Source organism: Nycticebus coucang, chromosome 1 (assembly GCF_027406575.1).
Source record: "Nycticebus coucang isolate mNycCou1 chromosome 1, mNycCou1.pri, whole genome shotgun sequence".
NCBI lineage: Eukaryota > Metazoa > Chordata > Mammalia > Primates > Lorisidae > Nycticebus > Nycticebus coucang.
In genome coordinates this window covers 162241946-162268348 of record NC_069780.1, presented here as the reverse complement: position 1 = coordinate 162268348, position 26403 = coordinate 162241946, and the positions used below count along the sequence as shown (strand labels likewise).

The 26403-nt window shown below is 40.6% G+C and overlaps 1 protein-coding gene across 2 annotated transcripts in view; it reads right to left on the bottom strand.

Moving 5' to 3' along the window:
• PRKAA1 (protein kinase AMP-activated catalytic subunit alpha 1) overlaps window positions 1-23707 on the bottom strand; it is a 43810-nt gene extending 20103 nt beyond the window's left edge. Inside the window, exons 1-2 of one of the 2 annotated variants that reach the window (XM_053591697.1) lie at window positions 23581-23676; window positions 22293-22416 (exon numbers count right to left, since the gene is read on the bottom strand). Coding sequence is in view for 1 of the 2 variants with exons in the window: in XM_053591690.1 (XP_053447665.1) it covers window positions 23581-23707 (127 nt within the window). In the remaining variant the exon portion in view is untranslated. Of the gene's footprint in view, window positions 1-22292; window positions 22417-23580 lie in introns of both variants that reach the window. The other variant, XM_053591690.1, reaches the window with a different exon arrangement.
• Between the last annotated feature and the right edge of the window lie 2696 nt (window positions 23708-26403).

Genomic DNA, 26403 nt, shown 5'->3' with positions numbered 1-26403 from the left:
AATAACATGCATATTCTTTGCAAGTATCAACGCTCAGGTATACCAATGAAAAGTCACACAAGTGTTAACAGTCAGGAATAGATGAACTGTATTCATAAGAACAGGTCAAAAAGCAAAATGCACAAACATCAATAAATATATATCACTATAGTAGGTTATTGTGTGCACTCAGCTTTAAAATTCCTTTCATCTGAAATACCAGACAACCTAAATCCTTTGACAAGATCAATCAAAAACCACAGTAGGTCACCACAATATACGCAGTCACCCAAAGAGCTGAGATGATGAGAAACTCTTTCACTCATGCAGATTTACAAAAAGGACATCTCTCCATTTACTAAGGAAGTTTCAACATTTTTATGTATATGCACAATGCTTACACACAAAGTCACTCATGATAATGCAATTTCATGGAGTCAAATTAGCAAAAAAAAAGGCATAAAACAAATTAGAATTCTCTGAAAGTCTTCACACACTTCATACCTCCAGTATTGTAAATGATGCAAAGACAAAATTCATGGCCTAGCAAATCAGCACTATGTGTGAAGGAGCACAAATTGCACCTGGCTAAATAGTTTGACAGGGGAGATTTCTTGTACTCTTCACCAGTGTTTTTGCTTCTGATTTTGGAAACACTTGCTGCATTTGTATTTGGAAAGTTTCTGTAGTCTACAAATTTTGTAAACATATGCTGTCCATTCAAAAGTCTGGTTAATGCTTGACCGTTGCAATTATGCAATTTTCTGCTTCCACAATACCAATAGTAATTAGCTTTTAAAGTTTTATTTTTCACCATTACATAGCCTCATACACCTCTTATAGCCTTTGCCAGGGAACAATTTCATAGATCTCTTCCATTATGTTGTAAGGAAAACAGTAAGAAGAAATATTTGGCTTCCCCAGTACCAAATCTGTATAAGTCAGAGTTCTCCAGAGAGACAGAATTAATAGGATGGGTATACACACACACTACTATAGAAGAGATTTATTAGAGGAATTGGCTCACACATTATGGTAACTCAGAAGTTCCAAGACAGGCTGTCTACAAGCTGGAGATCATGGGATGCTAATAGAATGGCTCAAACCAAAGAAGCCGAACCAGCCCTCATTCTTAGGCCAAAAGCCCCAGGAGCCTGGGGGTCACTAGTGTAAGCCCTGGAGTCTACACTGGGAGCATGGAGGCCTGGGAAGCATGGGGTTCTGATGTCCAAGGCAGCAAGAGAAAAGTATGTCCCAGCTCTGACAGAAAGACCAATTCGAAGTCTGTATTTGCTCTCTCCAGGCACCCAGAAGAATGGATGGATGGTAGCCACCAAGAATGAGGGCAGAGCTTCCCCACCTTCTCCTTCCTTTCAGAATTACACACTAATCCTATCCGGAAACTCCCTCACAGATAAACCTAAAATAATGCCTCACCAGGTTTCTGGGTATTCCTTAATCCAGTCAAAGTGATACCCAAAAGTAAATCCACAAGTCCAGACTTTGTCAACTTGGCACCCACAGTCATCTTAAACCATACTTAATTTCCAGAAGGTAACGGGTCCACCTAACAGGATACAGCTATCCTGCATACAACTGAAAATCCTTTTCCCAGAATTTGGCTTTCAGGATTGTAATTTTAGAAATGTTTAGATGTTAGAGAGCTTGAAAATTAGAGATTTTGATCATTTATGCTTTCAATATTCATGACTATAGCCTTAAGGATTATGTTTTTCAGAATTATGACTGTCTCCAGTAGAATTTATTTTTTTTACTTTCTTTTTTTAAGAGACTGTTTCATTTGTCGCCCTCAGTAGAGTGCCATGGCGTCACAGCTCACAGCATCCTCCAGCTCTAGGGCTTAGGTGATTCTCTTGCCTCAGCCTCCCGAGTAGTTAGGACTACAGGCACCTGCCACAACATCCAGCTATTTTTTGTTGCGGTTTGGCCAAGGCCAGGTTCGAACCCGCCACCCTCAGTACAGGGGGTCAGCGCCCTACTCACTGAGCCACAGGCACCACCCTGAAGTAGAATTTACAAACTGTTAATTATAGAGGCAAAGTCTAAATTTAATCTCAGAAATCTACTAGAGAATATACATTCCATCAAAATTAGGAAGAAGCCCCAGGAGGATGCAATAAAGAAGAAATCTAATAGAGGAGAAAATCTAAGAGAATCCCCCAAATGGTGATGAAGCAGAGTCTCGATAACACTTGTGTAGAAGCCCTAGAAGATAACAGATCCAGATAGGACTATGGCAAAAAATCTGAGAGTTATCTGGAGGAAGGGGAAGAATAAATGAATTATCTTACAGGTTTGAAAGTGTGGAATACCACACTGAGAGATTTTAAGGCGCTGGAAGAAATGTGAAATTCAGCCTCAAGTAAAACTAAGCCAAGGCAGAAAAATGATATTTATTAACTCCAGGAAAAATTAAATGTTCTCTAAGAAATACAATATAGTCATATTGTATGGCTTAACAAATAGTATTTACACAGTCATAATTATGAAGACACCAAATACAGATTATTTTAAGTACCAGATAACTATTATGAGGAGGATAGGGGTGTGGAGAGTTTCTAGGGTGTAAGAGAAGCAAGGAAGAAAAACCTATAATCACAGCTGAAATCAATTGTGGGAATCAAGCATATTCTTATTTCCAATAAAGCTTTCTCCAATCTCTAATACCAATTAGATGTGATTAAGAGCAGCCAACTTAACTGTTAAACCCAATTCAGGAAGTACCTTCTTTCTGATTTTATCAACACTGATAAGGTAGTAACCACATCCTCCAAGAATTTCCAACCTTAGCAGAAATTTTATCCCGTTCGCTGCTTAGCTGAAACACGACTGGGAAAAATTCTGACAGACTCAGAATTGGAAAGAATGCTAAGACAAAATCCATTTGGCCTGAACTCCAATTCATCACACACCAACCAGTCTCCTATGATACCTTGTTCAACTGAATTTCAATCCCAATTAACTTTAAGAAACTACGGGGGCTTATGCAAAACTTTGGACATATACTCTGTCATGAAACAAAAATAGGAGATATGAAACTGGAATAGGAGATTCAAAGCATTCTCTCAAATTCATTCATTTGGCATTATGTACTAAGCATCTCCTATTTGCTACTAAATATACCTGGGTAAAACAGTACTGACAAAAAGTAACCTGGGCCATACAAAACCAAAAGGTCTTACAATGCAAAAGAATAAAGTAAAAATAGATTTTAAATTCATCCAAGAAAGGCAGCGTCTATGGTTCAGTGGGTAGGGTGCCGGCCCCATATACTGAGGGTGGCGGGTTAGAACCCGGCCCCAGCCAAATTGCAACAACAAAAAAAAATAGCCGGGTGGTCTGGCGGGCGCCTGTAGTCCCAGCTCCTTGGAAGGCTGAGGCAAGAGAATCGCCTAAGCCCAGGAGTTGGAGGTTGCTGTGAGCTGTGATGCCATTGCACACAACTGAGGGCGATAAAGTGAGACTCTGTCTCTTAAAAAAAAAATTCATCCAAGAAATGCGTAAATGCTTCAGCAAAAATTACTATTTTCAGTGATAAGAAAAAGAAGAGTTAGAAATAAGAGCAAAGTAAGATGAATTTTACAATTAAAATTATTTAGAAAGTAGTAAATCGCAATAATAATGTGATGGAAGATTTATGGAACATATGACAAGAAAAATGAGGAACAAATTAGCAATAGGAGAGAGTGATAATCAAGAAATAGGGATTCAAGTATAACTCAATTCATGAGTAATACAAAGTAAAAGACCATTTTTACATGCAAATAGAATCTCTCCCCACCAAAAAGAAGGCAAAATAAAAATAAAAAATAAAAAAAAGAAGGCAAAATAAACAAAATCAATAACAAATCAAGAACAAAGGCTTTTTTCATTATTTGAGTATTTCATCAAATTATAAATCATTTACAGAAAGTACAGAGGTATAACTTCTTCGCATTTGAAATAAGAACCATAAAACTGTGATTGTTTCCAAACAAAAATTTAAAGACAGCAGGGAAAGGAGAAGTAACCTGTCAGCAACACTAAAGAGATTGTTTGAATTCATTCATACACATACACACACACACACACACACACACACACACGCAGAGTGACATTAAAAACTAAATCAGGCGGGGCACAGTGGCTCAATCCTGGAATCCTAGCACTCTGGGAGGCCAAGACAGATGGATTGCCTGAGCTCAGGAGTTAGAGACCAGCCTGAGCAACAGTGTGACTTTGTCCCTACTAAAAATAGAAAAGATTAGCCAGATGTGGTGGGAAGTGCCTGTAGTCCAGGCTATTCACTGAGGCAGGAAGATCGCTTGAGCCCAAGTTTCAGGTTGCTGTGAGCTATGATGGCACAGTACCCTACCCAGGGCAACAGCATGACATATTCTGTTTCCAAAACAACAACAACAACAACAACAATAAAAAAAAAAAAACTAAATCAACAGGCAGAGTAATGATTAATTTGTTTTTTAAATGGACAATTACTATACTAATTCCTTTCTTTTGATTGGGTAAACTTATAGAACACCTTAGGAAAACAAAAGGGCAGTCAATGCCCTAGGAGATTACAGACAACTAAGGCTCAGAAGGAAAAAAAAAAAAATTGCCCTGGGGAGATCATTAAGAGAGACAGCACATTTATTTTTGTAAAATCTGTAGTTTCCCACCTAAAAATTTAACTTAGAATTAAGTGGAAGAAAAACTGCATATAAATATGTTTATTACAGTGTATTATGTAAGAACAAAAAACTGAAAATCTGGCTCCGCACCTGTAGCTCAGTGGCTAGGGCACCGGCCACATACACCAGAGATGGCAGGTTTGAATCCAGCCCAGGTATGCCAAACAATAAACACAACTACAACCAAAAAATAGCCGGTATTGTGGCGGGTGCCTGTAGTCCCAGCTACTTGTGAGGCTCAGGCAAGAGAATCACTTAAGCCCAAGAGTTTGAGGTTGCTGTGAGCTGTAACACCAGGGCACTCTACCGAGGGTGACATAGTTAAACTCTAAGAAAAAAAAAAAAAAAAAAAAAACTGAAAATCATCTAAAGGACAGATTTCTGAGAACAGTTCTGAACACTGCTATTCCAACACACCTGACACTTACAGACTATAGAAAATGTTCTTATAAACATGAAGTGCAAACAAAAACCATATATGCATTCCACATTTTTAGCTATGCAAAAATGTATACATAAAAAATGACAATGAAAATAGTTATTCTGAAGCCCGGGCATGGTAGCTCACGCCTGCAATCCTAGCACTCTGGGAGGCTGAGGCGGGTGGATTACCTGAGCCCACAAGTTCGAGACCAGCCTGAGCAAAAGCAAGAGCTGATCTCTAAAACAGCCGGGAGTTGTGGCGGGCACCTGTAGTCCCAGCTAGCTGGGAAGCTGATGCAAGAGAATTGCTTAAGACTAAGAGTTTGAGATTGCTGTGAGCTATTAACACCACTGCAGCCTACCCAGGGTGACAACTTCAGACTCTGTCTCAAAAAGAGAAGGGAGGGGAGGGGAGGGGAGGGGAGCGGAAGGGAAGGAAGGCAAGGAAGGGAAGGAAGGGAAAGGAAAGGGAGGAGAGGGGAGAAAAAAAGAAAATAGTTACTCTACAGTGATTATTTTTCCTAATTTTTATTCAAATTTTACTGTTTTATATTCTTTCCATTAAAAAAAATGTCAAAGAGGGCGGCACCTGTGGCTCAGTCGGTAAGGTGCTGGCCCCATATACCGAGGGTGGCAGGTTCAAACCTGGCCCCGGCCGAACTGCAACAAAAAAATAGCTGGGTGTTGTGGCGGGCGCCTGTAGTCCCAGCTACTTGGGAGTCTGAGGCAAGAGAATCGCTTAAGCCCAAGAGTTGGAGGTTGCTGTGAGCTATGTTGATGCCATGGCACTCTACCTAGGGCCATAAAGTGAAACTCTGTCTCTACAAAAAAAAAAAAATGTCAAAGAAAGAAGAAATTACAGGTGTTGGCACATTTGCCTTTTTCAGGTGTGGACCTGAAGACCCGATTCCACTTGTACATAAGAGACCATATGTGTACAAAGCATAGATTTTATAGTCATATAGACCTGAATTTTAACGCTGCTTAAAGATACTTACTAGATTTTTGAATTGGGCAAATTAAAAACTTCAACCCTTAGCCTTTCAGTGCAACTGAGCTCAAAAAACTAAAAATACAGAGGGTGCAAAAAAAAAAAAAATACACTTATTAAGAAAGGAAAAAAACGTAACAAGCATTATCAGTATGTACAATTGCTCTGAAGGACTAAGGGTTGAAGTTTTTAATTTGCCCAGTTTAAAAATCTAGTAAGTATCTTTAAGTAGGGTTAAAAGTCAGGTTTTAACTAAATACTCAGTACATACTGACACTGCTTGTTAGCCTGCACATTGTATCAGGTATCTCTTCTAATGCAGAAGGCAAATGTGACCACATTTTTTTAGCACTCTCAGTAGATTTACTACTTGATCTGGCAATCCCAACACTGGGTATATAGACAAAGGAACTAAAATCAGATGTCTGGACTACCTTGTACACTGTAGCATTATTCATAATAGCCAAGAACTATAAACAACCTGAGTGTCCATCAGCAGATGAATGGATTTAAAAGATGTGGTATATATACACAAAGGAATAGTATTCAGCCTTAAAAACAACAAAAGATCTGTTATTAATAACAATATAAATGAATCTAGATCATATTAAGTGAAATAAACCATACAAAGGCAGACAAAAACAATATATTATGATCTCACTTATATTTGGAAAATCTAAACAAGTTGAACTTACAGAAACCGAGAGTAAAATGGTAGTTACCAATGGCTGAGGGGAGAGTGGATCAGGAAAGGGAAGACATTGGTCAACAGGTACAAAGTTACAGTTAGATAGAAGGAGTAAGTGCTGGTGATCTATTGAACAGAAGAGTGAGCAGAGCCAATGTATTATAGACTTCAAATAGCTCAAAGAGAGGATTTCTAATGTTTTTACCACAAAGAAATAATTATTGAAGATGATAGATATGCTAATTAGCCTGATTTGATCACTCCACAGTGAAACATCACAGTATACCCCATAAAAATACATAGACTTGTCAGTTAAAAATAAAACTTCAGGGCTGGGCCCACCACGGTGGCTCACAGCTATAATGCTAGCACTCTGGAGGCCAAAGAGGGTGGACTGCCTGAGCTCATGAGTTCGAGACCAGTCCAAGTCAGAGCCAGAGCCAGAGTGAAACCTCATCTCTAAACAAATAGGGCGTCAGGTGGCGCCTGTGGCTCAGTGAGTAGGGCACCGGCCCCATATACCGAGGGTGGCGGGTTCAAACCCAGCCCCAGCTGAACTGCAACCAAAAAACAGCCAGGCGTTGTGGCGGGCGCCTGTAGTCCCAGCTGCTTGGGAGGCTGAGGCAGGAGAATCGTGGAAGCCCAAGAGCTAGAGGTTGCTGTGAGTCCTGTGACATCATGGCACTCTACTGAAAGCGGTAAAGTGAGACTCTGTCCCTACAAAAAAAAAAAAAATAGGGCGTTGTAGCGGGTGCTTGTATCCCAGCTACCTGGGAGGCTGAGGCAAGAGAATCACTTAAGCCCAAGAGTTTGAAGTTGCTATGAGCTGTGATGCCACAGCACTCTACCCAGGCGACAAAGTGAGACTTTGTCTCAAAAAAAAAAAAAAAAAAAACTTTGGGGCCGAGTGTGGTGCTCACACCTGTAATCCTAGCCCTGGGGTGAAGGAAAAGGAAAGGGGATTGCTTGAGCTCAGGAGTTCGAGACAAACCTAAGCAAGAGCAAGACCCCATGTCTAAAAAATAATAATAATAAATACTAATAAAATAATAAAAATAAAACTTTTGGCCAAGTACAGCAGTTCACACATACAATCCTAGCAGTCTGGGAGGGAGAGGCAAGAGGATCACTAAGGTCAGGAGTTTGAGACAAGCAAGAAGGCAAGACTGTAGCCTTACAACAAAAAGAAAACATTAGCCAGGCGTGGTGGCATGTAATCCCACCTACCTGGGAGGCTGAAACAGAATGAGCACTCAAGCCCAGCAGTTTGAGATGGCAGTGAGCTATGATGACCCAACTGCATTCTAGCTAGGGTGACAGAGCAAGACCCTGTCTCAAAATAAATATGTAAATAAATAAACTTTTTAAAAAATGTTATTTTCTAAAATATGACATTCACCATATTTAACAGGTGAACAAAAGTAATGTTTTCTGAAAACAGGTTTCCTAACTATAAACCACACATGCCCAAGATTTCTCAAATGGAACAGACAGTACATAAAAGAACCAAGAAAATGTTTAACTTACATAAGCATAAACATATAAGCTCCCCTGTCCCCTCACAAAATTATGCCAGTGGGAGTTATTTAATTGAATAGGACTTTTGTTTTTCTTCTTTTTTGAGACAGGTTTTCATTATGTTGCCCTCAGTAGAGTGCCGTGGCGTTACAGCTCACAGCAACCTCCAACCATTGGGCTTAAGTGATTCTCTTGCCTCAGCCTCCCAAGTAGCTGGGACTACAGGTGCACACCACAATGCCCGGCTACTTTTTGGTTGTAGTTGTCATTGTTGTTTGGCAGGCCTAGGCCGGGTTCGAACCCACCAGCTCCAGTGTATGTGGCTGGCACCCTAGCCGCTGAGCTACAGGCTCCGAGCCGTGGATAGGACTTCTTCTTATTCTTGGCCTATTATATTCCAGCTCCTGTGTTTTCCTGCTTTTTTAAGTTGTGTCCCATCCTCCAGAGCCTATCACAAACCAACTGTTACAGCTCCCTCTTCAATATTCTATTACATAATTTGGGGATTCTAATCTTCTATGGGCTAAAATTTGTGAAACAAAAATTATTACAATAAGTTTTCCAAAATATGCTCTACAAAACACTAGGACTAGAGGGGAGAGGGAGGGAATTAGTGTGCTCCCACTCAATGGGCACAATGTAAAGGTATATGACATTCTCTTGGGTGCAGGACACAACTAAAAAGGGAATTTACCTAACTAATGCAAACATTGTAACTTAGCTGCTTGTACCCCCACATTAACCTGAAACGAAAAAAAAAAAAAAAAAAACACTATGACTGAAGACTCTCCACAGAAAAGATTTCATAATTAAGAAAGTCTGGGAGAGTATCTAAGTTGCCCCTTTTGAGGACTCACTATGCTTAGTAACCCAGTAAAGGCTCTGGAAAATCCTATAGCTAAACAGAAAAATCTCTTAAAATTTAACTTGGTATTTCTCAATCTTAATTTGATACAAGCTTTTGCCTCCAAGATTTTGAAATAATGCCCCAACATTGATGACTCTAAAATATTTTGTCTCTCAGGTTAGATAATATCCCTTTCACCTTACCCATTCTTCCCCTTCTCTTTCATCTCAACAAAATCTTATTAATTTAAGATTATCATATTATAAGGGATGCAAGGCTGGTTTAACATACGCAAGTCTATAAACGTTATCCACCATATTAACAGAGGCAAAAATAAAGATCACATGATCCTCTCAATAGATGCAGAAAAAGCATTTGATAAAATCCAGCATCCTTTTCTAATTAAAACACTGAAGAGTATAGGCATAGGTGGCACATTTCTAAAACTGATTGAAGCTATCTATGACAAACCCACAGCCAATATTTTACTGAATGGAGTAAAACTGAAAGCTTTTCCTCTTAGAACTGGAACCAGACAAGGTTGTCCTCTGTCACCTTTACTATTCAACGTAGTGCTGGAAGTTCTAGCCAATACAATTAGGCTAGACAAGGAAATAAAGGGAATCCAAATGGGAACAGAGGAGGTCAAACTCTCCCTCTTTGCTGACGACATGATCTTATACTTAGAGAACCCCAAAGACTCAACCACAAGACTCCTAGAAGTCATCAAGAAATACAGTAATGTTTCAGGATATAAAATCAATGTCCACAAGTCAGTAGCCTTTGTGTACACCAATAACAGTCAAGATGAGAAGCTAATTAAGGACACAACTCCCTTCACCATAGCTTCAAAAAAAATGAAATACCTAGGAGTATACCTAACGAAGGAGGTGAAGGACCTCTATAAAGAAAACTATGAAATCCTCAGAAAGGAAATAGCAGAGGATATTAACAAATGGAAGAATATACCATGCTCATGGATGGGAAGAATCAACATTGTTAAAATGTCTATACTTCCCAAAGCAATCTACCTATTCAATGCCATTCCTATCAAAATACCAACATCGTACTTTCAAGATTTGGGAAAAAATGATTCTGTGTTTTGTATGGAACCGGAAAGGACCCCGTATAGCTAAGGCAGTTCTTAGTAACAAAAATAAAGCTGGGGGCATCAGCATACCATATTTTAGTCTGTACTACAAAGCCATAGTGCTCAAGACAGCATGGTACTGGCACAAAAACAGAGACATAGACACTTGGAATCGAATTGAAAACCAAGAAATGAAACTAACATGTTACAACCACCTAATCTTTGATAAACCAAACAAGAACATACCTTGGGGGAAAGACTCCCTATTCAATAAATGGTGTTGGGAGAACTGGATGTCTACATGTAAAAGACTGAAACTGGACCCACACCTTTCCCCACTCACAAAAATTGATTCAAGATGGATAAAGGACTTAAACTTAAGGCATGAAACAATAAAAATCCTCCAAGAAAGCATAGGAAAAACACTGGAAGATACTGGCCTGGGGAAAGACTTCATGAAGAAGACTGCCAATTGCAACAACAACAAAAATAAACAAATGGGACTTCATTAAACTGAAAAGCTTCTGTACAGCTAAGGAGACAATAACCAAAGCAAAGAGACAACCTACACAATGGGAAAGGATATTTGCATATTTTCAATCAGACAAAAGCTTGATAACTAGGATCTATAGAGAACTCAAATTAATCCACATGAAAAAAGCCAACAATCCCATATATCAATGGGCAAGAGACATGAATAGAACTTTCTCTAAAGACGACAGACGAATGGCTAACAAACACATGAAAAAATGTTCATCATCTCTATATATTAGAGAAATGCAAATCGAAACAACCCTGAGATTTCATCTAACCCCAGTGAGAATGGCCCACATCACAAAATCTCAAAACTGCAGATGCTGGCGTGGATGTGGAGAGAAGGGAACACTTTTACACTGCTGGTGGGACTGCAAACTAGTACAACCTTTCTGGAAGGAAGTATGGAGAAACCTCAAAGCACTCAAGCTAGACCTCCCATTTGATCCTGCAATCCCATTACTGGGCATCTACCCAGAAGGAAAAAAATCCTTTTATCATAAGGACACTTGTACTAGACTGTTTACTGCAGCTCAATTTACAATCGCCAAAATGTGGAAAGAGCCTAAATGCCCACCAACCCAGGAATGGATTAACAAGCTGTGGTGTATGTATACCATGGAATACTATTCAGCCATTAAAAAAAATGGAGACTTTACATCCTTCGTATTAACCTGGATGGACGTGGAAGACATTATTCTTAGTAAAGCATCGCAAGAATGGAGAAGCATGAATCCTATGTACTCAATTTTGATATGAGGACAATTAATGACAATTATGGTTATGGGGGGGAACAGAAAGAGGGAAGGAGGGAGGTGGGTGGGGCCTTGGTGTGTGTCACACTTTATGGGGGCAAGACATGATTGCAAGAGGGACTTTACCTAACAATTGCAATCAGTGTAACCTGGCTTATTGTACCCTCAATGAATCCCCAACAATAAAAAAAAAAAAAATTATCATATTATAATCTATTAAATTTTCCTTGCTTATAGAAACAGAAATATTTGCCTTGAACCTGATTAGCAACAAACTTCAATATTAACTTTAATATTATGTTAAACTTTCAGTAACAACATTTCTAAAAATATAGTGCCTTGCCTAGGCATAGTGGATCACTCCTGTAATCCTAGTACTTCGGGAAGCCAAAGAGTGCAACACACACCTGAGCAAGAGGACAACCCGTCTCTACAAAAAATAGAAAAACTAGCAAGGCGTGGTGGCATGTAGTCCCAGCTACAGAGGAGGCTGAGGCAGGAGGTTCATGTGAACCCAGAAATTTGAGGTTGCGGTGAGCAACAATGATGCAACTACACTGAAGCCCAGGCAACAGAGGAAGACCCTGTCTCACTAAAAGAAAGAGAGAGAAAGAGAGAGAGAGGGAGAGGTGTGTAAATACACACATACACACACACAATGTTGACAATTAAGTTCACAAACTTGTCCTAGAAAAAGTACTACAAACCTCATTGCTAAATATCACTACAGTCACCATCAAAGTGACCCTTGGGAAGCTATGCACTGATGTCAGAGCCTAGTCCACCCTTCAAAGCAATTTTGGAACTCTTTTTCTGGAATGGCCATCAAAGCTATCAACATATTACCCCTAGTGTCCTGAATGTCATCAAAACGTCTTCCTTTCAATATTTCCTTTTTCTTTGGGTTAAATAAGAAGCCCTGGGGGCTTTTTCTTTTAAAGGTTGAGTAGAGAAGTGGTCCAATAAAGTTAGTTGTTTACTAACTAAAACCTCACTCCCAGACAGTGCCAAAGGAGCTGGTGATCATCATGATGCAAGAGCCAGGAGATATTGGTGAAAAGTTCAGATCATAGGCCGGTGAGATGGTTCATGCCTGTAATCCTAGCACCCTGGGAGGCCAAGGCAGGTGGACTGCCTGAGCTCACAGGTTCGAGACCAGTCTGAGCAGGTGTGACATTCTGTCTCTAAAAAACTAACCAGGCGTTGTGGCAGGCACCAATAGTCCCAGCTACTCAGGAGGCTGAGACAAGAGAATTGTTTGAGCCCAAGAGTTTGAGGTTACTGTGAGCTATGATGCCACAGCACTCTACCAAGAGCGACAAAACGAAACTCTGTCAAAAAAAAAAAGAAAAGAAAAAGTTCAGATCAGTTCCAAACAGTAAACTTGACTATTTGTCTAGTTGGCACAAATTGATAATGAACGATCCCTCTGATATCAAAAAAAGTAAGCAACATCATTATAACTCTTGCTTTGGACTGATGGAACTTTTTTGCTCATAGAGAGTTGGCTGACTTCCACTGTGCACTTTGACACTCTGTTTCAGGATCATATTGCTACAACCATGTCACACCACCAGTGACATTGCCCAAAACACTGTCTTGCCTCTCTAAAAAGTCTTGGCATATTCTGACTTTTGCTTTTGTTCATCAGTAAGCTCCTTCAAGACCATGCACACACGTTTCTCATGCCAAGATTTTCAGTTAAGATTTTCCTGTTTCTCTATCCACGTTTACTTGCTCTGCTATGCTTATCACAATCAGTCAATCTGATGCACAATTCTACACATTTTTGCAATGTTTTCATCAATTCAGCTTGTTACTGGCCACCCGGACCTCTCTACATCAGTAATACTTTCTCTCTCCTTAGAAAAACTTTTAATCCATTTGTACACGGCCATTTCCTTCATGGCATTATCCCCATAAACTTGAACTAGCATGTCCCTGATTTCACTTTCACTCTTGCCAAGAAGTTTAACAAGAAATTTAATGTTCATTCATTTCTCCAATTCTAGCTCCACCATTCTCAAAATGGCACACAAAAACACACAGTAACAATGAACTCTACTCAGGACTCAGGAAGGCACCATCACACATCAACATGAACATACTTGTGAGACAATGACATATACCCAGATTATGAACCCTTACTGAGCTGTTTGTACAGTGCAGCCAAGATAAGCACATGGTGGCAAGTTCATGAACTTAATTGGCAGACCTTGTAGTATAGCAAAGGGGTGGGGAAGTTAGGGTTGGGGGACACCAAAAGAAGGCACACACATTTTAAGAAATGTTACCTGTGTATTAACTTTTCAAGGTTGAACTGAATTCCCTTAGCAATGTGCAATATGACATTCACTCAAAAGATGGTGTTAATCACATGAATGCTAGCACAACCTTACAACATCCAGGACAAAGAAAATAGTGGGGGGAAGCGCCCGTAGCTCAGTGGGTAGAGTGTGGGCCACATAAACCAAAGGCTGGCAGGTTCAAACCCAGGCCAGGCCAGCTAAAATCAACAATGACAACTGCAACAACAAAAAATAACTGGGCATTGTGGCAGGCACCAGTAGTCCCAGCTACTTGGGAGACTGAGGCAAGAGAATCACTTGAGCCCAAGAGTTTGAGGTTGCTGTGAGGTGCGATGCCACATCACTGTACCAAGGGTGACATGGTGAGACTCTGCCTCAAAAAAAAAAAAAAAATGAAGAAAAAGAAAATAGTGGAGGGCGGCACCTGTGGCTCAAAGGAGTAGGGCACTGGCACCATATGCTGGAGGTGGCGGGTTCAAACCCAGCCCTGGCCAAAACTGCAAAAGAAAAAAAAGGAAAAGAAAATAGTGGAAACACAGTTGTCATCTGAGAAGCACAAAACCACTTTGAAGTGGTATTTGAAATTCAAGAACACTGTAGAAATATGACTACAATGGAGGCATGAGCATACAACAGAACCTCCAAAGGCATCTAACAACTGTATGCATCCCTGTGGAAGAAGAAGTCATTTTACCGGCCTGACATGGACTGTCATTAAAGGGACTAATTGGACCATTCTTTTTTGGAGATACTGTTATTGGTCAGGTGTACCTAGACGTGCTATGCACATTCATTTCAGCTGCAATTCAGATACTTTTGGGGAATGACAGATTTTACTTCCAACAAGATGGTGCCCCATCGCACTTCCACTGAGACGTGGCAGGCCATCTCAATGAGAATTTGCCAGGACAATGGACAGGACGAAGAGGTGTGGTTGAGTGCCCCCCACATTCTCCTGACTTAATACCCCTTGACTTCTACCTATGGAGGACCTTAAAGGATGTGGTGTATCACAGAGAACCAGCCACACTGGCAGTACTTCAGGAAGAAATTGAAACAACGTGCAGTCAAACAAGTGAACGCCTTCATCAAGGCTGCTCAAGCAAGAGTTCACTGTAATGAGAAGTGTCTGAACACTGATGAGTACCTCCTGTAATTGCAGAAGTTAAACGTGACTTTTATTCATCTTTTGTTATTGGTATATATTGAATATTACAATTTTAATAGTTTTTTCCTTAAAATGTGTATAAATTTTTTGGCACCGTGTGTGTATGTGTGTCTGTGAGTGTGTGGATAGTATCTTACAGCTTAGAAAAGACCCACATTATAAAAACTAAGCTGGAGCATCACTCTGCCTGGTAGAGTCTACCAGAATTCAGGTTATTAAGTCCAAGTGATGAAAACAGCATGGTATTGGCACAAAAATAGAGACAGAGACATATGGAACATAATAGAAAACCAACAGATGATACCAGTCCCTTATCACCATCTTATCTTCGATAAACCAAACAAGAACATACACTGGGGGAAAGAATGCCTATTCAATAAATGGTCCTGGGAGAACTGGATAACTACATGTAAAAGAGTGAAGCTGGATCCATACAAAAATTGTAAATTCAACACTTATAAAAATCAATTTAAGATGGATGAAAAAGGCCCTGGCAGGTGGAATGCCTGAGCTCAAGAGTTTGAGAACAGGCTTGGTGCTCATAGCACAGTGGTTACAGAGTCGGCCACGTACACTTAGGCTGGCAGGTTCAAACCCGGCCCGGGCCAGCTAAACAATAATGACAACTGCACCAAAAAAAATAGCCAGGCATTGTGGCCTCCTTGGGGAGGCTGAGGCAAGAGAATCGCTTAAGTCCAATAGTTTGAGGTTGCTGTGATGCCAGGGCACTCTACCGAGGGCGGCACAGTGAGACTTTGTCTCAAAAAAAAAAAAAAAAAAAAAGAGTTTGAGACCAGCCTGAACCAGAAGACCCTGTCTCTAAAAATAGCTGGATGCTGTGACCGGTGCCTGTAGTCCCAGATACTGGGTGGGGGGCGGGGGCTGAGGCAAGAGAATCTCTTGAGCCAAAGAGTTTTAGGTTGCTGTGAGCTGTGATGCCACAGAACTCTACCCAAGATGACAGAGTGAGACTCTGTCTATAAAACAAAAAGAAGAGTGAGACTCCATCTCTTCTCAAAATGAAAAACTGAGGCAACAGGATCACTTGCGCCCAAGAGTTTGAGGTTGCTGTAAGCTATGATGCCAGAGCACTCTACCAAGGGTGACAAAATGAGACTCTATTTCAAAAAAAAAGATGATGAAGATTTGAATTAAGACATGAAACAATAAAAATCCTAGAAGAAAATGTGGAAAAATTCTTAAGAATGTTGGCCTGGGGAAAGATTTTATGCAGAAAACTTCATAGGCAATTGGAACAACAAAAATAAACAAGTGGGACCTAATTAAGCTGGAAAGCTTCTCCACAGCTAAGGACAGTAAGTAAAGCAAATAGACAACCTTTAGAATGGGAAAAGATACTTGCATGTTACAAATCTGCCAAAGGGTTGATAACTAGAATCTACAGAGAACTCAAATTAATCAACAAAAAAGAGTAAACAATCCCTTCTATTACTGGGCAAGAGACATGAACACAACCTTCTCTGAAGAAGACAAACAAATAGCTAACAAACATATGAAAAAAATGCTCCTCATCCCTAATCATCAGAGAAATGCAAGTCAAAACCACCCTGAGATATCACCATCTAACCCCAGTGAGAATAGCCCACATCACAAATCCCAAAGCTGCAGTTGCTGACACAGATGTGGAGAGAGGGGAACACTTTCACACTGTTGGTGGGACTGCAAACTAATACAGCCTCTTTGGAGAGAAGTATGTAGAACCCTCAAAGAACTCAAAATAGACTTTCCAGCTCAGCACCTGTGGCTCACTCAGTGAGTAGGGCACCAGCCACATACATCCAGGCTGGTGAGTTCAAGTCCAGCCTGGGCCTGCTAAATGACAACTGCAACAAAAAAAATAGCTGGGCATTGTGGCGGGCGCCTATAGTCCCAGCTACTTGGGAGGCTAAGGCAAGAGAATCATTTAAGCCCAACAGTTTGAGGTTGCTGTGAGCTGTGACTCCAGAGCACTCTACGGAGGGTGACATAGTGAGACTCTGTCTCAAAAAAAAAAAAGAAAAAGAAAATAGACTTTCCATCTGATCCCACAATCCTATTACTGGGCATCTACCCAGAAGAAAAAAAATCATTTTATCATAGGGACATTTGCACTAGATATTTGTCACAGCTCAATTTATAAATCAATAAGATGGGGAAACAACCTAAATGCCAATCAACCCAAGAATGGATTCATACGCTATATTGATACAATGGAATACTATTCAGCCATTAAAAAAAGATGGAGACTTTACATCTTTTGTATTAACCTGGATGGAATCGAAACATTCTTCTTAGTAAAGTGTTACAACAATGGAAAAGCAAGTATCTGATGTACTCAATACTAATGTGAAGCCGGTAGATGAAGTAATGTATACCCACACAAGAGAAAAACTCAAATCAATTCAAGCTGGGGGGAGAGGGAGAAGGCGGAGGGGTTGGTGTGCTCCCACTTAACCGGCACAATGTGAGAGTATATGACACACCTCCTCGGTGCCAGACACAACTACAACAGGGATTTTACCTAACAAATGCAAACAATGTAACCTAATCATTTGTACCCTCACATTAATATGAAATAAAAAAAAAAGAAAAAGACCCACATTATCAGTTTTGAGCCTCCCAATAAACTTACAAGACAAGTATCACCTTCTTTTAAAGATAAAGAAACTGAGTCTGTGAAAGAGTCTTTAAATTGCCCGAATAAAGCTATTGTGATCAACTTGGGGAAGGTCTTCAGACTCTGTCTACCCCCACCAACCTTGCACAGTAGAAAAGGGAAAAATAGCTGACCACAATCTCAGAATCTGAACCGTTTTCTCAAAACTAGGCTAAAGATTTTCCAGTGAGTAAACTAAGTTGCAGCCAAACTAAATGCTGCTCTACACAGTCAATGAATGTAGTAAATGGACTTTGTCAAGAATATTCATTGCTAAGGGATCCCCTCCTCCACCCTGCCTTTTCAAAGCTCAAACTTTACTCTTCACACTGTCACAGTTTTAAAACAAAGCTAAGATATTGCTTTTGAATGAAATGGAAGACAGATATTTTGACCAAGGAAGACTTGCACGCCACTCACTGCAAAGATTACCAGCATTCATAAAGTCTCCCTCACAAGAACAACAGGTTAGTTAACTATACTTAACACTAGCTAACAATCATTTTATTGCTCTCTAAAGGGAACTCTAACTGTAGAATAACAAACTTCTAATCAGATTTATAATCCTGAAATGAAATAAAACCATACTTTGAAAGAGAATTTTAATAGAATAAGAGATGACACAAAGATAGAAATAGTTAGTGAAGATATTCTAACCACCTAACCATTTCATTCCCACTTTAAAATTAAAATAGTAAAAATTTTGGCCAGGGATGGTGGCTCACGCCTATAATCCTAACACTCTGGGACGCCAAGGCTGGAGAATCACTTGAGCTCAGGAAGTCCAGACCAGCCTGAGTGAGAGTTAGACCTTGTCTCTACTAAAAGTAGAAAAATTAGCCAGGTGTTTTGGTGGGCACCTGTAGTCCCAGCTACTCGGGAGATCGAGGCAGGAAGACTGCTTAAGTCAGGAGTCTGAGGTTGCTGTTAGCTAGGCAGACACAGCACTCGAGCCAGAGCAACACAGTGAGACTCTGCCTCAAAGAAAAAAAAAAGAGAGAGAGAGAGAGAGAATAAGTTTTACCATAAGAAAAAAATTTAAGAAATAAAATTTTAAAACAAAAATAATAAACAATATTTTTAGTTCACTATTAAAAAGTATTAGGGAAATAGCTTAATCCTGGAGAAGGATGGGCTTTAAAAGCTATAGATGGTAATACAAGAATGCTAACAAAAAATTTCAGGCATACAAAATACCCATCATCAGCTTAGGCAGTAAAACATTACACAACTAAAGTCCTATACAACTCCTCCCAGATTAATTTCTCCTTTCTATCTCCCTAGAGGTAACCATTATCCTGACTGGGTGTTTGTCTTACATTTTACTACATATGTATGCATCCATAAACAATATAGTAATACAGTTTTTTTGTTTTGTTTTTTTTGCAGTTTTTGGCCAGGGCTGGGTTTGAACCTGCCACCTCCGGCATATGGGGCCGGCGCCCTACCCCTTTGAGCCACAGGCACCACCTATAGTAATACAGTTTTTATGATTATTTTTAAATTTTTAATGTTTTGTATCATGAATACATAATACCTGCACTACACACACAATTCAAAAGCACAAATGCATACACAATGCAACATTTTTTTACTACTTAGTTCCCCTTCCCTGAGCAATGAATGTAACAGTTTTGTGTATGTATCTAAAGATTCACACTATACATACAGTCACACTTTGATACACATTTGCCCTACTGCTTATAAATAATGGTAGGTATACATACTATATACACTGTTTTACTTTTCCTGTTAAAAATATACCTTGGTGGTTCAGTGCCTGTAGCTCAAGCAGCTAAGGCGCCAGCCACATACACCAGAGCTGGCAGGTTCAAATCCAGCCTGGGCCTGCCAAACAACAATGATAACTACAACCAAAAAATAGCCAGGCATTGGGGCAGGCGCTTGTAGTTCCAGCTACTTGGGAGACTGAGGCAAGAGAATCACTTGAGCCCAGGAGTTGGAGGTTGCTGTGAGTTGTGATGCCACAGCATTCTACCCAGTGCAACAGCTTGAGGCTCTGTCTCAAAAAAAAGAAAAAAATATATATATATACCCCTTAGCAATTGTTCTCTAAATTATATGAAGTTCCTTTCTTTTTTCCTTCATGTTCGCAAGGTATTTCACTTTAAACTATGAGACTGTCTCAAAAAAAATTTTTTTAATAAATACTGACACATCCTAAAGAGGTGATACCAATTTTTACTTATACCTACAATGTATGAGTCATTTTGCATATTTTAAAAATGTGTTTAAATAACATCAAACTGTAAATATTCTTCTACAACTTGCTTTTGAGGCTTCACCTTATATTCTTGAGAACCACTCATGATGTTATTATATAACTCTGCTTCATATTTACAGATAAATACTTTCTACTGTGACTCATTCACAAAGAACAGTCACCTATTTTCCTGAAATTGCAGTTTTACATAGAAATATTAACTTAGTACATAGATTATATGTATAAATTGAGTTGCTGAAGACTCAGCTTTCCCACTACAAAGACCATTTTCTGCAGGAAAACTAACAAAAATTGCCCTTTAATTCGCTGTAATAACATGACTTTATTCATCCATGCTTTTAAGGAGGGGCAGGGGGAAGCCTCACAAAGACATGGAGACTAACATCTTGACAACCAAACCACATGCCATGGCTCACTCCTGTAATCCCAGCTACTCAAGAGGCTAAGACAGGAGAATGGCTAAGTCCAGGAGTTTGAGGATGTAGTGAGGCATGATCACGCTACTGTACTCTAGCCTGGGTGACAGACCAAGACCCCATCTCTAAAAAAAAAAGCTTGACATCCAAAATGAAAAAAATAACCCTCGGGAAATAATAATTTTAAGCATAATCCCAAACTAACCCTAGTTTTCTGTTTAAACTTTCCCCTCGAAATGTTAACATTAAGCAACTGTAAAGAATATTTTTTAGCCTGTAATATGAAACAATCGCTATTAGTTTATAGCCCATGCCCCCCAAAATTAATTTTCCTGTAAGCATGGAATATCATACTAGAAATCTTTCCTAATATCAATGTCACATCTTCCTTAATGTTCTGCATTATTAGCCCTTTTCTATTTTAAATTTACCAGAGTTTTTAAAAGCTCTGTTCCTGGGCCGAGTGACGTGGATCACGCCTGTAATCCTAGCACCCTGGGAGGCTGAGGTGGGTGGACTGCCTGAGCTCACAGGTTTGAGACCAGCTTGATCAAGAGGGAGACCCCATTTCTAAAAATATCTGGGTGTTGTGGTGGGCGCCAATAGTCTCAACTACTCGGGAGACTGAGACAAGAGAATTGTTTGAGCCCAAGAGTTTTGAGGTTGCTGTGAGCTATGACACCACCATACTCTACCAAGGGTGACAAAGTGAGACTATGTCTCAAAAAAAGTAAAAAAAATAAAAGCTCTAATCCAAATTATCCCGATTAAAATATGATTAATCCTATTATTATAAAAATTCTTGTCAAATTAATGTTGTTGGTGTTAGTTATCAACATCACCAATATAGTGGCTATTTCTGTCTGCTCACTGAGCATCCACGTTCCCCTTCCTCTCTCCTAACAATACCATTTCTGTGTAGGTTGTTATCCTTTATCCCCACGTTATCCAAGTAATTCAGAAGACGATGCCCCATAGGCTTGATGAGGTGTCCCATACCTGAAAAACCAGCACTTTGGGAGAACAAGGCAGGAGAAACACTTGAGACCAGAAGTTTAAGACTAACCTGGGTGACACAATGAAATGTGTTCTCTTCCAAACCCAAGAAAAATTAGCAGGGTGTGGTGGCACACGACTGTACTCATAGCTAGTCAGGGAGGCTGAGATAGGAGGACCACTTGAAATCCAGGTGTTCAGGGCTGCAGTGAGCTATGACTGTTGCTAGTGCCTGCTTAGATATATAAGCCTAAGCGAACTAGCACAGGGCATCCCTAACCAGAGGGACTGGATGAGCCAATGAGACTCCTGAGAAGCATGCTGAGTCTGCTAGCTCTGGAGAGAGAACCACAGATACGTTCTTGACTAGGTTGAGCTAGATTTTCTATTACTTGTGGCAAAAAGCATCCCATCTGTTTAATAACTTAAAAAATGAAATGGTTAAAGATTCTGATCAACATCAGCAAATGTGTTTATGAACAAACTTAACCATATCCATGAAACCTATGATCCTCTAATACTGGCCTTTCTATGTTTGGGAGGTTGTTGAGTTTAACAAAGTAACATACTTTAAAGAGAAGCACATGTGGGTGGAGAAGTGAAGATTAAGAAACAGCTAAAATCAGTGGAGAGATTCACGTCATGGCCACATCACAGATCAAATCCAGCAGATGAAATACGTCTTCTTACTTTCCTATCTGTGTGCCAAAAGCCACTTAGCAAATAAACCTGACTTTGACTCAGGTTTATATTAGGGGAATGATGAACACTCTAATCCAAGGAGAACTCTGGGAAGGGTGGGGGCATTAATGAGCATTTCTTACAAATACTTGTAAACTTGAAAGCAGTTTTTAATTGGTAACAAGAAATAACATAGCCAAAAATAAAAAACTTTTAAGGGGACAGAAACATTTCACTGGCCTAACATGGACCCGCCCTAATAACTGTTATTACCCTATTCTGGCATTCGTTTCTTACTTCCTTACATTGTTGGCCTTGCTGATTTTCACAAGAAGGTTTAGGCAGTTGCTTCCCTGTGGGCTATACAGCAATTTTCCAGTTCTATGACTCACAAAGGGCAAGAGAAGGAAGGGTTCTCCTCTTCCAACCCTAGATAAAATCAGAAAATGTTTATTTAGCTCTGGAACAGCGAGGCTCAGTTAATTCACTGTATACTTTCACAACCTTTATTTCTTTCATGTCAAGTATTTACCAAGAACTTAGTATAAGCAAGCCATAGTCTATAATTTATCCAAAGCCAATACACGAATTATTTTTACCAGTTCCAAACTTCCTTCCTCTACATTCCTAATAACAAAGTCAAACATTCTAAAGAAAAAAAATTTAGACTCCACAAAATTTGCAATTAAACTTTCTGTGCCAGAAATGGTGGACTGTAGAGCAGGTTTATTATTTCCTGAATACTATTTTGAAACACGGGATAAGAGATTCCACATTTTTCTTCAAAAAAAAAAAAAAGTCCAAATGGTGTGCACTAAATGTTTTATTAAAATATAATTATCCTTTGAAAATAAGTGCAAACTAACTGCATTAATAAACTAATACATGCTATCTGGAGGCAGTATCTGCACTGCCTACCAGGTTTGGCACATAGAGACTGCAAAACTCTCGATAATGAAGAAACACTAAAGGCACAGAGTCTCATTCACAGCGTAAACTGTGCATCGCAAATATAGGACCAGTTTAAATTCACCAACTGCTCCGAAGGAAATCGGTGACCCTTTCTGACGAGAGCCCCCGTCCCTTTTTTTAATTATGCAGACAATCCCCAAAGCAACCTTACTCTAGGGGGAACACATCTCAGGGGAACAGTAAGGGCAGGTAAGTCGACAGCCTCCTGAAGAGGACGGAAATACGGACAACGCCGAGAACCGCCAAGGAAGCACAGCGGGGAGAACAAGAGGCCACCTTTCCCCGGCTCCCGCCCAAGACCCCGAGCGCACCGCTCAGCTCCTCACTCCCTCCGCCTGGGAAAGTTTGCACCTCCGCATCCCTGCCCCTCACACGGACCAAGCCTCCCCGGCCTCGGCGCCGTCGCCATGGCAACCGGTCCCCACCCCACCCCGAGGCCGCCGGGGAGAGCCGCGTCGCAGTCCCGCGGCGGCCTCGGGCTCAGCTCTCGCAGGAGCCAGGACGGGGGCTGCCGATCCCCGGAGAGGAGGAACGCAGGGCTAGAGGAGGATGAAGAGGTGCGAAAAGCGGAAGGCGCCTGGTTCTCTAGCTGAGACCGAGCCTCGGCCCGGGGATTCTCACCCTTCACTTTGCCAAAGGTGCCGACCCCCAGCGTGTCTCCCAGGATGTAGTGGCCGATCTTCACCCGCCCGTCGTGTTTCTGCTTCTCGGCTGTCGCCATCTTTCTCCAGGAACTGAGTCTGCGCATGGCGTCGCGGGAGGGGGCGGAGGGGGCGGGCGAGGCCGCGCTGGGGGCGGGCGGGGGGTGGGTGGGGACGCGGGAGGGCAGCGGCGGAGCGGAGCCACCGCCCTGCGCCGCCGGGCCAGTCCGGGCAGCCGCCGTCGGGCGCAGACGCTCCCCCTGGCGGGACAGGCGAGGGTCGCTGCGGGAGGCATCAGTATCCGCTTCCTCGCTCCGCATCCTTACGGCCCCGGCCCCCGCCCACCTGCACGCGGGAGAGGGCTTCCTGGATTACTGAGAAGGGCAGTAGCCCCTCTGCTCCCTCCTCCCTTGGAGTTTCTAACCGCAGTGGTCTCCCCTAACCACCGCTCCTGGATCGGAGCAGACCCTTGTCCTTGTGATTCCAAGGGAGGAGATGGGCACTGGGAAGCCCACTAGGGTTATGCAGTTATGTGCAGCATGAATTGAAACATGGCAAGGGACACCGCTTTGCCACTTTTCTAACCTTGATTCTCATCTTTCCTTCTTTGACGGAATCTGGATGCCATATGGAGATGGAGTTTCTCTCTCTCCACCCCCTCCCCAACCTACACGCTCTTTTTCACTTTGCGCTTGTAAGTTGCTATTGTGTACCGCGGCGATTTAAGGGGTGAAGTTGGTCTAGCCTCCTAGATGGTATCCTGAAATTTCTTCCCAAAGCAAGCTTTGTTGCAAGGAGCAGGCTGGGACTGTGTGAATGTCTGAGTACTGGAGAAAGGGATGTTAGCCAGACCTTTGATGTAATAGGAATTAGTAAAATGATCAATACACTTTCCTTGGATTGAAAAGAAAGCTTACAGTTACATTAACCATCTCAATAGACAAATGTTTATTGTACATAAGACTTAATTATCTGTGTAAATAAGTAAGAATTATTATCTGTGTAAATGAAACCATACCATATCACAGAAAAAAGTTTTTTTTTTAAAGTATGCTTATTTGTAAAAGAATATTTCAGTTTGTTACTCAATTCCACTTCTAACAGTAGGCAAAATCAAGTGTTTCATCAAAAAGCAGGAAGTTGGCTTGGCACCCGTAGTACGTTATGGCGCCAGCCACATACATCCAGGCTGACGGGTTCGAACCCGGCCTGGGCCAACTAAACAACAAGGACAACTGCAACCAAAAATAGCTGGGCATTATGGCGGGCGCCTGTAGTTCCAGCTACTTGGGAGGCCAAGGCAAGGGAATCGCTTAAGCTCAAGAATTTGAGGTTGCTGTGGGCTGTGACGCCACCGCACTCTACTAAGGGCGGCATAGTGAGACTGTCTCCAAAAAAAAAAAACAAAAAAACCACAGTAACTTTATAGTCCCTGAATTTTGTAGCACCATAGTTGTTGGGCCAGTGTCAATGAGTAAAAAATTGTACTTTTTTTTTTAAAATGTCACTTTTCTTCCCGATGAAAAATTTGCTACCCGATTGTCTGGATTTTCTCCTTTCTATTTATGAAATCAAATTAAATTCAATACCTAAGTATTATTTTGTTCCAGGGGAGATATTGGAGGGAAAGCAAAAGTCTCTACCTTCTGAGCTTAGAATTACATCAGACAAGCAAAGAACAGTCCCAACTAGACTTGAACCACAAATCCTCCTGTATGGACTGAATATTTTTTAAAGAACACGTAGCTAAGAAATCTTTGATTACTAATATGTTTGGGGGCAGGCAGGAGTTATTGTAACTTTTGCTGTCTGGCCTCTTCACCTTTACCTGTTTTCCTTGTGTATTTCTGTAGCTCAGGTTTTTTGGATCTCTACAAAGCAAAAATAGCTCTCTGGCTTCTCTTAAGGAAAAAAAAAAATAAAATAAACAAAAAAAACCTTTAACTCCCTCCCAACCCCTCCACCTCCAAAATATCATCTTAAATTACTTTAAATTTGTATCTTGTCTAGAATTTAGCCTTGGAAGGTTTTGTTATTTCTTTTATCCTAAAAGAAAAAGATTACAAGTTACCTCAGCTCGCTTAGGTGAGCATTTTGTAAGGGAGCTAAATTTTGCCTGTGTTTGCCAGTCTTCTCATGAAACTGTGAAGACTAAAGAAATATAAACTTTTATTTTTTTAGTAAGCATCAATTTGTGCTTTGTGATATTGTAGATTATATTTAATAAACAGTCATTAAATGCCATTTTCACTTAAAACCATTGTTGAGGAAATAAAACCTAGAATTACAGATAAAAAAAATGGGATGGGAACTTAGACACCATCTTATCCATTTTCCCATAGTCTTTTAGTCTTTATTTAAGCAGTTTTAACTGCTTGGGGTTTATTGTTTTTGTCTTATTTCTTTATGCTGAAGGAAGTAATACATAGTAGTACATAATAACCTCCTGTATTCCTATGCTTTTTCTTTCTTTTTTAAAATTTTGTCACATCTTCTTCCACCCTCTGTTCCTTTCATTCTCCCATTGATCCGTCCCCAAACCTTCACTTTCTTCTTTCTTCAAACATTTGTTAATTGTCAAGACACTATGGCAAATTTCATTTTTCAAAAAAATGAAAAGTCATGGTTTCTACACTGAAGAGGTTCAGGATCTAGTTCTATAGTTCGCCACCCCCAGCGAGGACAGATAATATTCGCACGCTCAACATTCTTCCAGTGTGGAAACAAAGATAAGGTAGACTATCACTTACACCCAGTTTCCTGACCTGTCATTTGTAACTCTCTGTTCCTATCTCAGCAAAAT